This window comes from Ruditapes philippinarum, unplaced genomic scaffold (assembly GCF_026571515.1).
Source record: "Ruditapes philippinarum isolate M1 unplaced genomic scaffold, ASM2657151v2 ctg197_1_1_1_1, whole genome shotgun sequence".
NCBI lineage: Eukaryota > Metazoa > Mollusca > Bivalvia > Venerida > Veneridae > Ruditapes > Ruditapes philippinarum.
In genome coordinates, this window is record NW_026863178.1 from 309,110 (window position 1) to 323,040 (window position 13,931).

General features: G+C 33.3%; 2 protein-coding genes across 5 annotated transcripts in view; both read right to left on the bottom strand.

Moving 5' to 3' along the window:
* Positions 1–4,564: 4,564 nt before the first annotated feature.
* LOC132721356 (M-phase inducer phosphatase-like) lies at positions 4,565–6,944 on the bottom strand. Its single transcript, XM_060705643.1, has 5 exons — positions 6,600–6,944; positions 6,235–6,367; positions 5,755–5,892; positions 5,180–5,532; positions 4,565–4,957 (listed from the first exon to the last, which is right to left on the bottom strand). Exons 1-5 carry the CDS (start codon positions 6,608–6,610, stop codon positions 4,678–4,680), a joined length of 915 nt encoding a protein of 304 aa, XP_060561626.1. The 5' UTR covers positions 6,611–6,944; the 3' UTR covers positions 4,565–4,677.
* Positions 6,945–7,806: 862 nt separating this feature from the next.
* LOC132721368 (uncharacterized) overlaps positions 7,807–13,931 on the bottom strand; it is a 34,118-nt gene continuing 27,993 nt past the window's right edge. For 2 of the 4 annotated variants that reach the window (XM_060705658.1, XM_060705655.1), the window contains 5 exons: positions 13,656–13,791; positions 13,093–13,161; positions 12,070–12,273; positions 11,432–11,512; positions 7,807–10,389 (listed from right to left, as the gene is read on the bottom strand). In XM_060705658.1, the coding sequence (XP_060561641.1) occupies positions 11,468–11,512; positions 12,070–12,273; positions 13,093–13,161; positions 13,656–13,791 (454 nt within the window). In that variant the 3' untranslated portion in view covers positions 7,807–10,389; positions 11,432–11,467. The remainder of the gene's footprint in view (positions 10,390–11,431; positions 11,513–12,069; positions 12,274–13,092; positions 13,162–13,655; positions 13,792–13,931) is intronic. The other 2 variants (XM_060705659.1, XM_060705657.1) reach the window with 1 other exon arrangement.

Here is a 13,931-nt window from a genome sequence, read left to right on the forward strand (position 1 = left end):
AAAATAAATAACATGAAAACAAAAGTTCATCTCCAGATTTTTGTTATTATTTATGAAAACTAAAAACATTATTGAGCATGTATGAGTATCTCACGTTATATACATATCAACTAATTTAACCTAGTCTTAGACACTTGCTACATTAAGGTTAAGGCGGTTGGCATCGTGACAACAATAACAATACTTACCTGACCAATGTTGAATGGTGTTATTTTCCTACAGATCCCCTAGAATTAAATGAGGGTGTTAATCGTGACTACTTAATATCATATTTAATTTTGCTGATGGTCACGATGGCATTGCCCATAGCTTCAATCTAACCGATATTTCGACATTTCTTTCCTAAGTGCTAATCCCATTGATTTAACCTAATATATGTTTATTCTTGTTATTCATGTAATAAAATATCAATATATTAAGAAATTTAAACAGATTTTGTTATTTAAAAGGTTTTTAATATATTGATACTATATTACATCAATAACAAGATTAAACATATTTTCGGTCAAACCAACGCGACTATAGCACCTTTGGCTAAGTTTCTATTTCTTTTATTTTTTATGAATACATTTCATATTGACATAATAATGTCAAAAAAAATGAAATAAACAAATGACGGAAATTATTATACATAAATATCATCCAGTAATGTGTACGATTATATAGAATTGTTGTAATATATTGTTGTTAATTATTATTATCATGTCGAATGTAATATATGGTTGTGTTAAGTTTTACTATGTATTCATGGAACTAATGAAATGGTCTGTTTATTGGAATATATGCCAAAAGATTGTTTCCATGGAATAATTGCAATTTCCAATGTACAGTAAGTGTGTACAGTTATGTTGTGACAACATATATTCTCCAAGCCTATACAATTTCATATAAGAAATAGTTACAAAGTAAAACATATGGAACGCCATAGCTGCCTTATATAAACACTTCTAAAGTTGTCATGTCCTTTTGACAGATAGTGCTGTGGTTCTGATAAATGGTTATGTGGTTTTAATAAATGGTGATGTCGTTGTGATAAATGGATTTGTAGTTTAAATAAATGGTTATGTGGTTTTGAAAAAATGTTATGTCGTTGTGATAGATGGTGCTGTAGTTTAAATCAATGTTGCTGTGGATTTAATAAATGGTGCTGTGGTTTTGATAATGGTGATGTCGTTTTGACAGATGGTGCTGTAGTTTAAATAAATGGTGCTGTGGTTTTGATAAATGGTGATGTCGTTTTGACAGACGGTGCTGTGGATTTAATAAGTGGTGCTGTGGTTTTGATAAATGGTGATGTCGGTTTGATAGATGGTGCTGTTGTTTCAGTAAATGGTGCTGTGGTTTTGATAAATGGCGATGTCGTTTTGACAGACGGTGCTGTGGATTTAATAAGTGGTGCTGTGGTTTTGATAAATGGTGATGTCGGTTTGGCAGATGGTGCTGTTGTTTAAATAAATGTTGCTGTGGTTTTGATAAATGGTGATGTCGGTTTGACAGATGGTGCTGTAGTTTAAATAAATGGTGCTGTGGTTTTGATAAATGGTGATGTCGTTTTGACAGACGGTGCTGTAGTTTAAATAGATGATGATGTGGATTAAATAAATGATGCTGTGGTTTTGATAAATGGCGATGTCGTTTTGACAGATGGTGCTGTAGTTTAAATAAATGGTGCTGTGGTTTTGATAAATGGTGATGTCGTTTTGACAGATGGTGCTGTGGTTTTGTTAGCTGGTGATGTCATTTTGATTATTGGTGATGTAATTATGTATATGGTGCTGTTCATTTTATAAATGGTTATACTATTTTGATGTATGGTGATGTTCTTTTTATAAATGGTTATACTATTTTGCTATGTGGTGATGTTCTTTTTATAAATTGTTATACTATTTTAATGTATGGTGATGTTCTTTTTATAAATGGTTATACTATTTTGCTATGTGGTGATGTTCTTTTTATAAATGGTTATACTATTTTGATGTATGGTTCTGTGATTTTTTATTACGATGATGATGATCTATTTATAGATGACCTGTTTGTTTACCGGAACATTTTGGTCGGTTAAGACGTTTATTTTCGCCAAATTTTATACACTCTGATCTGAGCTTCATCATATCTTGACTGTTATTTATCCCAAAGTATTTCATTTCCTGCAGAGATAACTTGCAGACAAAATCAGGCGTGATCTTTTCATTTTCAAACAATGTCCACCCATTCCAAGGTTTTTAAAAATTGATTCCATTGTTTTTCACCAGTTAAACATTTCAATTTTAATTTTAATTTATTAATCTCAGAGAAAAACATTTAACCCTTTCCCTCATGAGCATATTGTGAAAAATGGCCGTTTTCATTGAAAAGCCTCCTGTTACAAGGTCAACTGAGCACTATGGAACTATGAAAAATGCTTTGATACTGATGAAAATTAACACAATTGACTAGACAATAGCCTCTGTCTTAAATTTCCTGTAACATTGGCAACGGGGAACGTCTCAAAATTGCCAAAAATCACTCATTTCATTTTGCATTGTTTTTTTCCCATCAAAACAAACTGATTTCAAAGTGCTGCAACTACTCAATGGATTGAGATGGAGCAAAAGGCTTTTCAGCGTTGTCACATGTCCAAAATTTTCTTGGCGATGAGGGGGACTGCCGCCCCCTTCAACCCCCCCCCCAACAGAAGGGGGCACACAGCCTCCCTGGTCGAGGGGTTAGAGTCGATGACTTCTAATCCAGTTACCTCTCTGGCGTGGGTTCGATCCCCGGGAGATGCTTTGGTATTTTAGCACGGAGGAAGGTAGTCTAGTACTGGTGTTACTCTCCAGGAACGATGGTTTGGAAACTACCAGCCTATATGACTGAAATACTGTTGGGAAAAGGCGTAAAATGAAACAAACAAGCAAACAAAAAGGGGCCCATCCCCTTGATGTACCATATGGTTGGGGGCGGCGCCGAAAAAATGGTCACTTTTTTAACAACATTTTTCAAACAAAAAACAGTGTATAGGGTCTAAACAGGGCATTTTTGCCTTAAAAAAGGGGGGGGGGTGTCGACAAGCCGTCAAAACACGTCTATATGAGGAGGTTGCGCCATATTTTTCTCAGAAATAAGTAAATGACCATCTCCACAGTTCAGAAAGACATCACCATGTACAAAAATCACAGCACCATGTATAAAATGACAGCGCCATATACCAAAACAGTATAACCATATACCAAACGGCATAACAACATTTCAAAACGACATTACCATTTATCAAAAACACAGAACTATCAATTAAAACGACCTAACCATTTATCAAATCCACAGCACGGTCTATTGAAACGACATAAACATTTATCAAAATTACAGCGCCATCAATAAAAACCACAGCACCATCTAACATAACGAGATAACCATTAATACAATTAACAGCACGGTCTATTAAAAATTTAAAACGACATAACCATTTATCAAAATTACAGCACCATCTAACAAAACGACATAACCATTTATCAAAATCCACAGCACCATCTAACAAAACGACATAACCATTTATCAAAATTATAGCACCATCTAACAAAACGACATAACCATTTATCAAAATTATAGCAACATTTATAACAACCATAGCATCAACTAAAAGAACGACCTAACCATTTAACAAAACGACCTAACCATTTAACAAAACGACCTAACCATTTAACAAAACGACATAACCGTTTATCAAAATAGCAGCACCATCTATAAAAACCACAGCACCATCTATAAAAACGAGATAACCATTTATCAAATTCACAGCACCGTCTTTTAAAACGACATCACCATGTATCAAATTACAGCACCATCTTTCAAACCCACAACACCGTTTAACAAAACTACAGCATCATCTATCAATTCGACTTCGCCACTTATCAAAATGACATCACCATATGTAAAAACGACAACACCATCGATCAGTGCTACAGCACAATATTTCAAATAGACCTAACCAAGTATTGAAATCACAGCACCATTTATTAAAATGACATCACCATATATCAAAACGACTGCACCGTTTATAACATGACTGCACCATATATCTAAATTACATCACCATCTATCTAAACGACATCACCATATATGAAAATAACATCACCATCTATCAAAACCATAGCACCATCTATAAAAACGACATCACCATTTATCCAAAGGACATCAAGACTTGATAAGAGTCAATATAAGGCAGCTATGGCGTTCCATAAAAACAGCAAGTAAATTTATACATCGGTTTATGAAATGATAAAGCATCTGTCTTATGTCCAGATGTGATGTTTTAAGAAAGTCCAAATATACTTGCATATCTTTTCTGAAGATACGGTATCATTATCATTATATTAGAAACCCCAGATAATGTGTTACAGGCATTTCAGATAGTATTTGTGATACATCACGGGTCAAATGCTTCTGATTTTGTTTGAGCCATTTTAAGGTACGAGGACCAAAAATCGGACGAGATTGAAACTGTTGAAACAATGAGTTTGCTTTCAGAACTGCTATAAAGTAAATCAGTTGTAATGCAGTTTATCATTTCTTTAAACGGGATCAAGGAAACACAAAGTGGATTTTTATTAGCTTTTATTAGGTACTTAACAATCAGCAACAAATAAATAACCATATTCAACAATAGCACTTTATACATGTAAACATTTTCATAGTAAATAGTTAAAAGTCTAAGTTGTAACAAGCAAGTCTGCTTCTAGATCGTCTGCTCGTCTTCTGTTTCTCTCCAGCCGTCCAAGACTTAGATTTTACCCGGAAATGACGTAACTCGGCTGCATGGTCCTCGTGTAACATGGGCTTGTAGCTGATTGGATCACATAGTTCTGGAAATTTGTAAAAGAACGCCTTGTATCCCCCGTCAAGTAAGTAAATCTCGGGATAGTTCAAATGTGGGTAACTGTCTTTGTTCATCTCACGATCCTGACTTCTTAAGAAACGATACCTGAAAATGTACATAAAGAGATATTAAATACATCATTCATAATTTGCATAAAACTGAAAAATTTGACCACAACAATATTAGATATATCAGAAATGCAGACTGCTGTTTGTTGAGAGATAACATCCTTATGCACAGGCTATTTAAAGCGGTATATAGTCTTCATTTTTTTCTTCTAATGTAATAATAATGTAAAATTTGTTGAGATAAAAAAGGATAACTTACATTTTTGGACCTCTCTCAGACGAAAATTCACAGTGAAAGATGAGTACACGTGGTTTTTCTGATGTAGATGTTTCTTGAAGCAATGTATTGACAGCGTCTTTTGTATAGAGGTTTACAGCTCCGCGGATATGACCTCCCTCAAATTCGTAAGGATACCGGCAGTCGACAATGGTAACGTTCCCTAGCTGTTCTATGTATTTCCCCTCCACAACGTCCGCCATAGTTTCAGTTGAGATTGACTTAAGGTCGCTATGTTTTCCGGGAATGGTTGGTAATGTGTAAGAACGACTTCCGTCTGCTACAAGTTCACGTGATTCTAAACGTTCAACAGCTTCGATGATGTTATTGGAGTCCTGAAACATAAATATTTTAAATGAAATAAAAAAATTATTTTCTCTAAAATACTAAATATATAAATAATTTTATTAAGGAATACGGAACGATTCAACCGCAATATAGATCTATATTAATATTTCGATTGTAATAACTAGGATACTTGAGGGAATTCATTTTGCCCTTTTAAGACTTCTGTACAAATTTTTTAATATCCATGTACTTCGGAAATTATGACTTACCGAAACACAGTCCTTCGATTTCTTCGTTGCAGGAGACTCTGCTTCAAGACTGTCGTCTGCCAGTCGTTTTCCAGAAAACAAGCTTCGTCTGGCGTCTGACACTTGGCGTCTTATGGAGAAACGTGATGGAATCTTTATCTGTAAAATAAAAATGATGCATGAATAACATTGCGATTATATGACGGGGAACTGGTGTGTGACATTATATATCAAATCGTAGTCGTGTATTGTTTGCATTGCATCGAAAGATTACATATTCGCAAATACTTACATGTTGAATTTTTCATTACAAAACCATTATCAATATCTTCTGTGAAAGAACTCCTTTAGCTCTACTTCTAGAATAATCATGATATGTAAAAAAAAATACATACATGTAACTAAACATGACTATTTACTAAAAGAAATTATTTCACTCCTAACTGAATTCCCTTTTCGTTTATTATTAACATTTCACAGAAGAAACGAAATAAAACTCACCGAAAACTCGGCATCTGAATCAGCTTCTTGTTTGTCCTTTCCATAGGGCGTTATTACAGCCTCGATCTCATCCCAGATGTCACCGGAAGTTGTCTGCATGGGAGATTCGTCAGCGGTCTCAAACAAACGAAGTCTGAAAGAATAAGAAAATTGATCAGTAATAATATTTAATTATCAAATGTATATAACTCTGTTACTATTGAGTTAACTGTATAATAAAACATGATAAACATGTATTTAAGATTGACATTATATAGAGTAATAAAGTTTAAAATGCAATATATTGATTTCTTGTGTATATATTTAAATAGGAAAGATATGCTACATTTATATCGTATAATTTTATTTAAAAAAAAATAACTTACCGTAATGCCATTTTCTTTGGTTTCTGTAAAACGTGAAATTGTAAAATATAGAGTATAAATAAAATTATCTGTTGTTTTTAACTGTTGAAGAAGGAATGGCTGATTTCCAAAAAACAGATTTCTTATATACGTTTCAGTTAGAGTTAAATGCCCCAGTACTCGTAATTATTAACTAATACTTTAGCTTCCGATACAGCTTTGAGCTGATTTTGTCTAAGCAATAAAAAGTTAACAAATACTGTGAAAAACATTTCCGTTTTCCTGTCTTCGCAACTTCTTAATTACAATTGTAAAACGGACATTTTTACACCTATGCATTTTCCGGCTTGTGTGACAAAGTGAACCGGATTTTGTTAAATGATAATACATAGTATCGTTGTTTATTTTATTAATTGCAATTTAAACGGAACTTGATTTCTGTTTAGTTCAATTCATAAAAGAAAGAAATTAACTTGACATAATTGTATTTTAAATACCAAAACATTTACTTAAATTCCAAAAATGTCTCTTATTTATTAATTTGTTTAAACTTAACATTTTTTAACCATATGTTATCGTACTAAATACACAGCAGTTGAACTGAAAAATATGGTGCATAACTGTTTTCCTAAGTATAGTTGACAGAAAACGGAAATTAAAAAAAACAATATCTTAAATCCATGTATTTAGATGTTCTTATGCTTATACTTTTAGTTGCTTTAATATCTTAATTCCATGTACTTTAACGTGCTTATGCTTTTATTTTTTAGCTGCTTTACTTCTGTTATAAATACATACATTTGTATGAGTTATTGTTTCTCGGAAAATAGCTCACGAGCTAGTGTTTTCTGTTTAAATGTATCCGACGTAAAATAAATTTTCTTGTATCTTGTATAGATTCTATTATTATTATTATTAAGTTTTTTTTATATGTTATATTTATTACTACTATCATTTTTTTTATACATTACATGTAAATGTATCAATTTTGTAAATATGTTACGATGATGTACCTTTGGTACAAATCTAATAAAATATATGTTCTTCTCTGCTAGAAACTTTGGGAAATTGAGCTAATTAAATGTAGATTCGGACGATAGTTTAACTTACGCACAGATCATCGTTTAACTTACGTACAGATCATCGTTTAACTTACGCCAGGGAAAGACTAAAAAAGTTCACAAAGTTGAAAGGGAGAGGACATGGTGTTATACATAAGCAACACTGATTGTTTCGAACACTATTTATTTTAAAAAGTACAAATCATTATGCATCAAATGCTAGCCGCTTCTTACCCCATAAATAGCCATAAACCATATAAACAAGTAACAACAGTTCATAATTAGTAACAATGTTTGGCGCACACTCTTTAATATTTTGGCTGAAATATTTGTAAATATAGTGCATCAAGATGATGAACATTTTATAAATCTTATATTCTTTACACAACTTTTTAACGTCATTACCAGCTTCATTAGAATACATAGCCATTGCCTAAATAATGTCGTAAACATATGATAAACGTAAACATATGATAAACGTACTAAAATTTTTAAAATGCATGAAATTTTGGTAAAAATCATGTTCATGTTTACAATAAGAGAGACAGTTGTTTGAAGATAAAACTAAGATTATACATAAACTATGTAGGACATGACTGACTTTCAGATGATAATTAACTAACAAAACAAAAATGAGTAATCTACAAATAAACAACCATGTATTTGGATGGACTCATCGTATGTTGACAACAATCAGTGTAATTAAACAAGAGGGCCATGATGGCCCTCAGGTCGCTCACCTGTATATAGCCCCCCCCCGGGCCAATTTTTACCCAAGGGCTTTTATTTGAACAGACTTGGTAGACACCCATAAGAAGATGTTTCATGCAAAACATCTAAGTTCTAGCTCATTGGGTTTTTTAAAAGAAGATTTTTTAAGTTTTTACTATACACATATAGTTAAAAACAATGACACCCCTCGGGCAGGGCCAGTTTTGACCCCTGGGCTTTTATTTGAACAAACTTTGTAGATATTTACTTAAAGATGTTTCATGCTTAATATCTAAACTCTAGTTATTTGGGTTTTTTCAAAGAAGATTTTTAAGTTTTTGCTATGTATATAAGGAAAATCAATGACCCCCGGGGCGGGGCCAGTTTTGACCCCAGGGCTTTTATTTGAACATACTTGGTAGACACCCATTAGAACATGTCTCATGCTAAATATCTTAGCTCTAGCTCTTTGGGTTCTTTAAAAGAAGATTTTATAAGTTTTTACTATATGCATATAAGGAAAATCAATGACCCCCTGGGGAGGGGCCAATTTTGACCCCAGGGCTTTTATTTGAACAAACTTGGTAGACATTCACTAGAAGATGTTTCATGCCAAACATCTAAGTTCTAGCTCTTACGATTCTTTAAAAGAAGATTTTTTAAGTTTTTACTATATGCATATAGGGAAAATCAATTACCCCCCAGGGCGGGGCCAATTTTGTCCCCAGGGCTTTTATTTGAACAAACTTGGTAGACATTCACTAGAAGATGTTTCATGCCAAATATCTAAGCTCTAGCTCTTTGGGTTCTTTAAAAGAAGATTTTTTAAGTTTTTACTTTATGCATATAGGGAAAATCAATGACGCCCTGGGGTGGGGCCAATTTTGATCCCAGGGCTTTTATTTGAACAAACTTGGTAGACATTCACTAGAAGATGTTTCATGCCAAATATCTAAGCTCTAGCTCTTACAGTTCTTTAAAAGAAGATTTTTTTAAGTTTTTACTATATGCATATAGGAAAAATCAATGACCCCCCGGGGGCGGGGCCAATTTTGACCCAGGGCTTTTATTTGAACAAACTTGGTAGACACTCACTAGAAGATGTTCCATGCCAAATATCTTAGCCTAGCTCATACAGTTCTTTAAAAGAAGATTTTTAAAGTTTTTACTATATGCATATAGGGAAAATCAATGACCCCCCGGGGCGGGGCCAATTTTGACCCCAGGGCTTTTATTTGAACAAACTTGGTAGACACCCATTAGAACATGTTTCATGCCAAATATCTAAGCTCTAGCTCTTAAGGTTGTTTAAAAGAAGATATTTAAAGATTTTTCTTTCGGTTGCCATGGCAACCAGAGTTCTGCATGGAATTAAATTCTTTGAACAATTTTTTAAGGTGACCACCAAAGGAACATTCCTGTGAAGTTTGGATGAAATTGGCTCAGTGGTTTATGAGGAGATGTCATTTAAAGCAAAAGTTTACGGACGGACGACGGACGGACGACGGACGGACGGACGGACGCCGGACGAAAAGCGATCACAAAAGCTCACCCTGTCACTTTGTGACAGGTGAGCTAAAAAAAGAAATAAAAGGAAACAATTGTGAAATTCTTATTTCATAAATGATGTTTGCAATAATGTAGAATTGTTGTAATATTTTGTTATCTTTTTCACATGTTGTAAGTCATATTTGGCTGTGGTGGGTTTTACAAAGAAGTGTACCCAAATGGCCTGTATCTATGGAACAAATGCCAAAAGGCTGTATTCATGGAATATTTGCGATCAATGATTGATAGTTTCCACAGAAAATATGTCCCGTATATCCATTGAATCTATTGTATTAAATAAAATGTGTCCATAGAAAACAAGTAATATAATAGACTATATCCATGGAACACTTTGTATTAAAATTGTATCAATGAACAAAATGTTGTCTACAATGAATTTAAATCCATGGAATACAGATGAGATGATTCTGATACTGTATATAACATATACTTTACAACGGACCATATCCAGATGTCATCAATGCACTTTCCTGAAATATACAAAAAAATGAAATTGTTAAAGTTATTACCAATATGAAATATAAATATATAAAAAGCCTGTAAATAGTTGATCAAGTTTGATTAAGTATTAAATCTAGCCCCTTTTGTAAATAACTGTGGTACATATTGTTCATCTCTTCATCATTTTTATTATAAGTTTGCCAGTTTATAACGGGAAAGATTTTGTTTTGTTTTTTGTTTTTTTGCAGTGTATATTTACAAGATTTAAATTTTCCTTTTTTTGAAATTTAATTTTACATTATCATATCTTTTGTTTGTGACATACATAAACATATGAAATGATTTGGGCATATGTGGCATTCCATAACGTAGACATTAATGTAGCAAATGAAGGACAAAGCTAGGATAATAAAGACAACTTGCCAATCTATAACATTGCAAAATTTGGTGCACACGTGTATATTAAATGGGCATTATATATTCTATTGAATTATGGAATGGGAAGGATTTTGTTAATGTGAAAAATGAACATTGTGAATTACTTCAAATATCATGACAGTGATAAAATAATTAATTCAACAAACATTGAACTTTTACAAAGAAAATAGCACATAAAACATTTCAAAGTAAGAATTTATGTATCACTATCATATATTCATGTTTACTGTCCTTAAACATATATATATATTATAAATTAAGCAATTAAAATTTTGCATAATTCTGCAAAATACATTATCATCCAGGCATTGCCCTAGTCAAAATTAACAGTGGCAAGTAGTTCTTTCTGTGATCAAGAAACTATACACTCATTGCTTAGTATTGGTTGCTTCCAGTTTCGGTTTCAGAGTAATTTAATAAGCTTATAGCGTCCAACAAAATCCAATAAAACAAATTCGTGTAAACTAAAATTAACAAATTTAACTGAATTAGCAATGTAAATGCCTTCCTTTAAAATAAAGAGTGAAGTAAAATGAAAATGAAATCAAATTCATTTGAAAAACAATGAAAATAAAACTGACAAAATGTGAACATTAATTACAACATGTGATAAGGGTAGTAAGTATGGCACACATAGACAATCGTTTGGTACCCTAGAAACTCCTAACCTCACGCAGGGGTCAGTAATGGACTCTCAATACTGACAATGTACATCTATAAAACAATAAAATACTTCATTATGTGTGACATACAATGTATATCTAAACACTCATTCAATAGATATAATTCTAAAATGTGTGACCTATCTGTGGGCAGGGCACTCCACTTTTCTTAGTGCTGGATAGTTATATAAAAAGCAACATAGAAATCGGGGCATGACTTTGCAAAAGAAATAATTTTAGGATTATCTCATTTGAAATGACATAATTTAATGACAATAAACATGTAAACCAAGTTTGAAGTGAATAGCTTTGATAGTTTCTGAGGAAATGTGACTAATTAACAAAAAAGTTAACCAACACACACCCCACCGACGACGAAAGCTTTGGGGGGTTTTTTCTTTGAAAAGAGGAGCTAAAAAATCTTCCTATGCATTTCCCCATCCTCTTCGATCGCCAAACCACCAACCAGATCTTTGGAACACTAATATTTAGAGATTATTATACCTTTTTCCCCAAAAGAATTTTCAACTTTTACTTGAAAATTTAATACATTTGTATACTTGTTTAGGCATTAGATTATGTAAATACTGAGAAAAAAATATTTCTTACCATAAGCTCATAAAATGTTTTTTCCATGAGTTCTTGGAAGAAGCCTCGCTCTTTCTGGAAAATGGAGTTATTGGTACCTTGCTTCTTGTATTTGGTTTCCAGCACATCAAGAACAAAATTGTTCATTGTCTTACCGGAGCTTGGATTCCGAGCCTTGCGATAGTCAGCTAACTTACCCACTGGCTCTAACAGATATTCATAGATCTGAAAAAGAATAATAACATTCAAGACATGAAAAAAAACTCCACTGAGGTCCAAAAGCCTAAAAACATAAAATATTAATTTTTAGTTCTGCTAAAATTGTTCATTTTACAAAATCCTGACAAATAATGCCTGATGCCTAGCCACCAACATTCACCACTCTAATAGCCAGAGTTTTCTGTTGGAAAATCTTTGTAATAACAAATAGTTATCCTTAATTAACCAGGACAATGTGTCAATATGATCTTAAATTCAGACATCATGAGCAACAAACTTCAATTGCATGTAAGGGTCTAAGTCACATTGACCTTGTACGTAAAATTGGTTTCGGACCAATAACTCAACAACTCAAGTTGCCTGGGTTATATAGCAAATTTTACATCGCATTTTGTAACTTATTAGACAAAATGGTAAATTACACTATAGTGACTACAGCACAATAACAATGTTTAAACTCTTATTCAGCTAAATGTCGTACATCTTCAATATAGACGAAACTATTAGGCATTTTGGGTAAAGATTTAGAGAATACAGTAAACTCCACTAATAACAATATTGCTTATAACTATATAACAATGCTGTCACCGTGGTCCCGACTCTTGTTTACAAATTGGTGCCTCTCGGATAAAACGATATCCAGATATAATGATATAAATTTGGACATCCCCTGAATATTGTTATATGCAGTTTACTGTATACCCACTGAAAAGTGAATAGTGCAGACCATGATCATACAGTACGCAAATGACAGCTGATATTAGTCTGCACTGGTCACATGGTTAGAATGAGTCACCACAAGCAGGTTTAATGTAAAATACTCACAGGCAGTTCTGGTATGTCATCATAATCAAAGTGAGCATCCCACAGTGTTAGGTCCATACTGCCTGCATTCTGTACATAAAAAAACGTTTCAAATGTGAGTTAAATCAACATTTTTTAATTATATAATATCATACTGTCAAACAAGTCTGGAAAAGTGGTTGTGACCCTTTGGCACAAATGGACAGACAGAAAAATAGTCACTGGGCATCCATGACCACGTGGTTCAGACTGTTGACTTCGAACAACTTGCACCATTATAGGACTGGATTTTTTTCATACGAAGAAGATATCCAGCTAGCAATAATGTCATTTGCTGCAAAACATCCATGGTTCTACTCAGGTGTGAAATAATGCACTGAGGGACACCTGAGGACTTCTTCCGCCAATAAAGCTGGAAAGTCGTCATGTGACCCCCCCCCCCCCCCCCCCCCCCCCCCAAAAAAAAAGACTAAAAAATGAACATAGATCAAGTAAACAAAACAAAGAGCAATAAGATGACAACATTTCTTTTTTATCGTTAGTTACATTACAAGAAACTGGGGATATAGTAAAAATTATCATACATATTTAGTCCTTGCGGTCCAGTTCTGTTGTTGCAGGACCTGTTCACATGGTAACATGGTCAGTTGCTGTAGGATCTCAGCTGATGGTTTCCCTTTAAACACTGGAACATGATGATTTCCTACCAGTACTGAGTTCCTGAAAAAAAAATTACTTTTATGTAATAATTATTGGAGATATGAAGTCACATAAAGACATATCAAAATAAGTTATATTACTTTTACCATGCTAGATATCTTGGACCTGTCCATCTTCAATTTGGACAAAACAATTTGTCA

Excerpts from the sequence above, each read along its gene's own strand:
- LOC132721356 (XM_060705643.1), bottom strand. Across the intron at positions 5,893-6,234 it reads ATTCAGATGCCGAGTTTTCG|ATAAAGATTCCATCACGTTT; the intron begins GTGAGTTTTATT and ends TTTATTTTACAG. Across the intron at positions 4,958-5,179 it reads TCTGAGAGAGGTCCAAAAAT|GTATCGTTTCTTAAGAAGTC; the intron begins GTAAGTTATCCT and ends GTACATTTTCAG.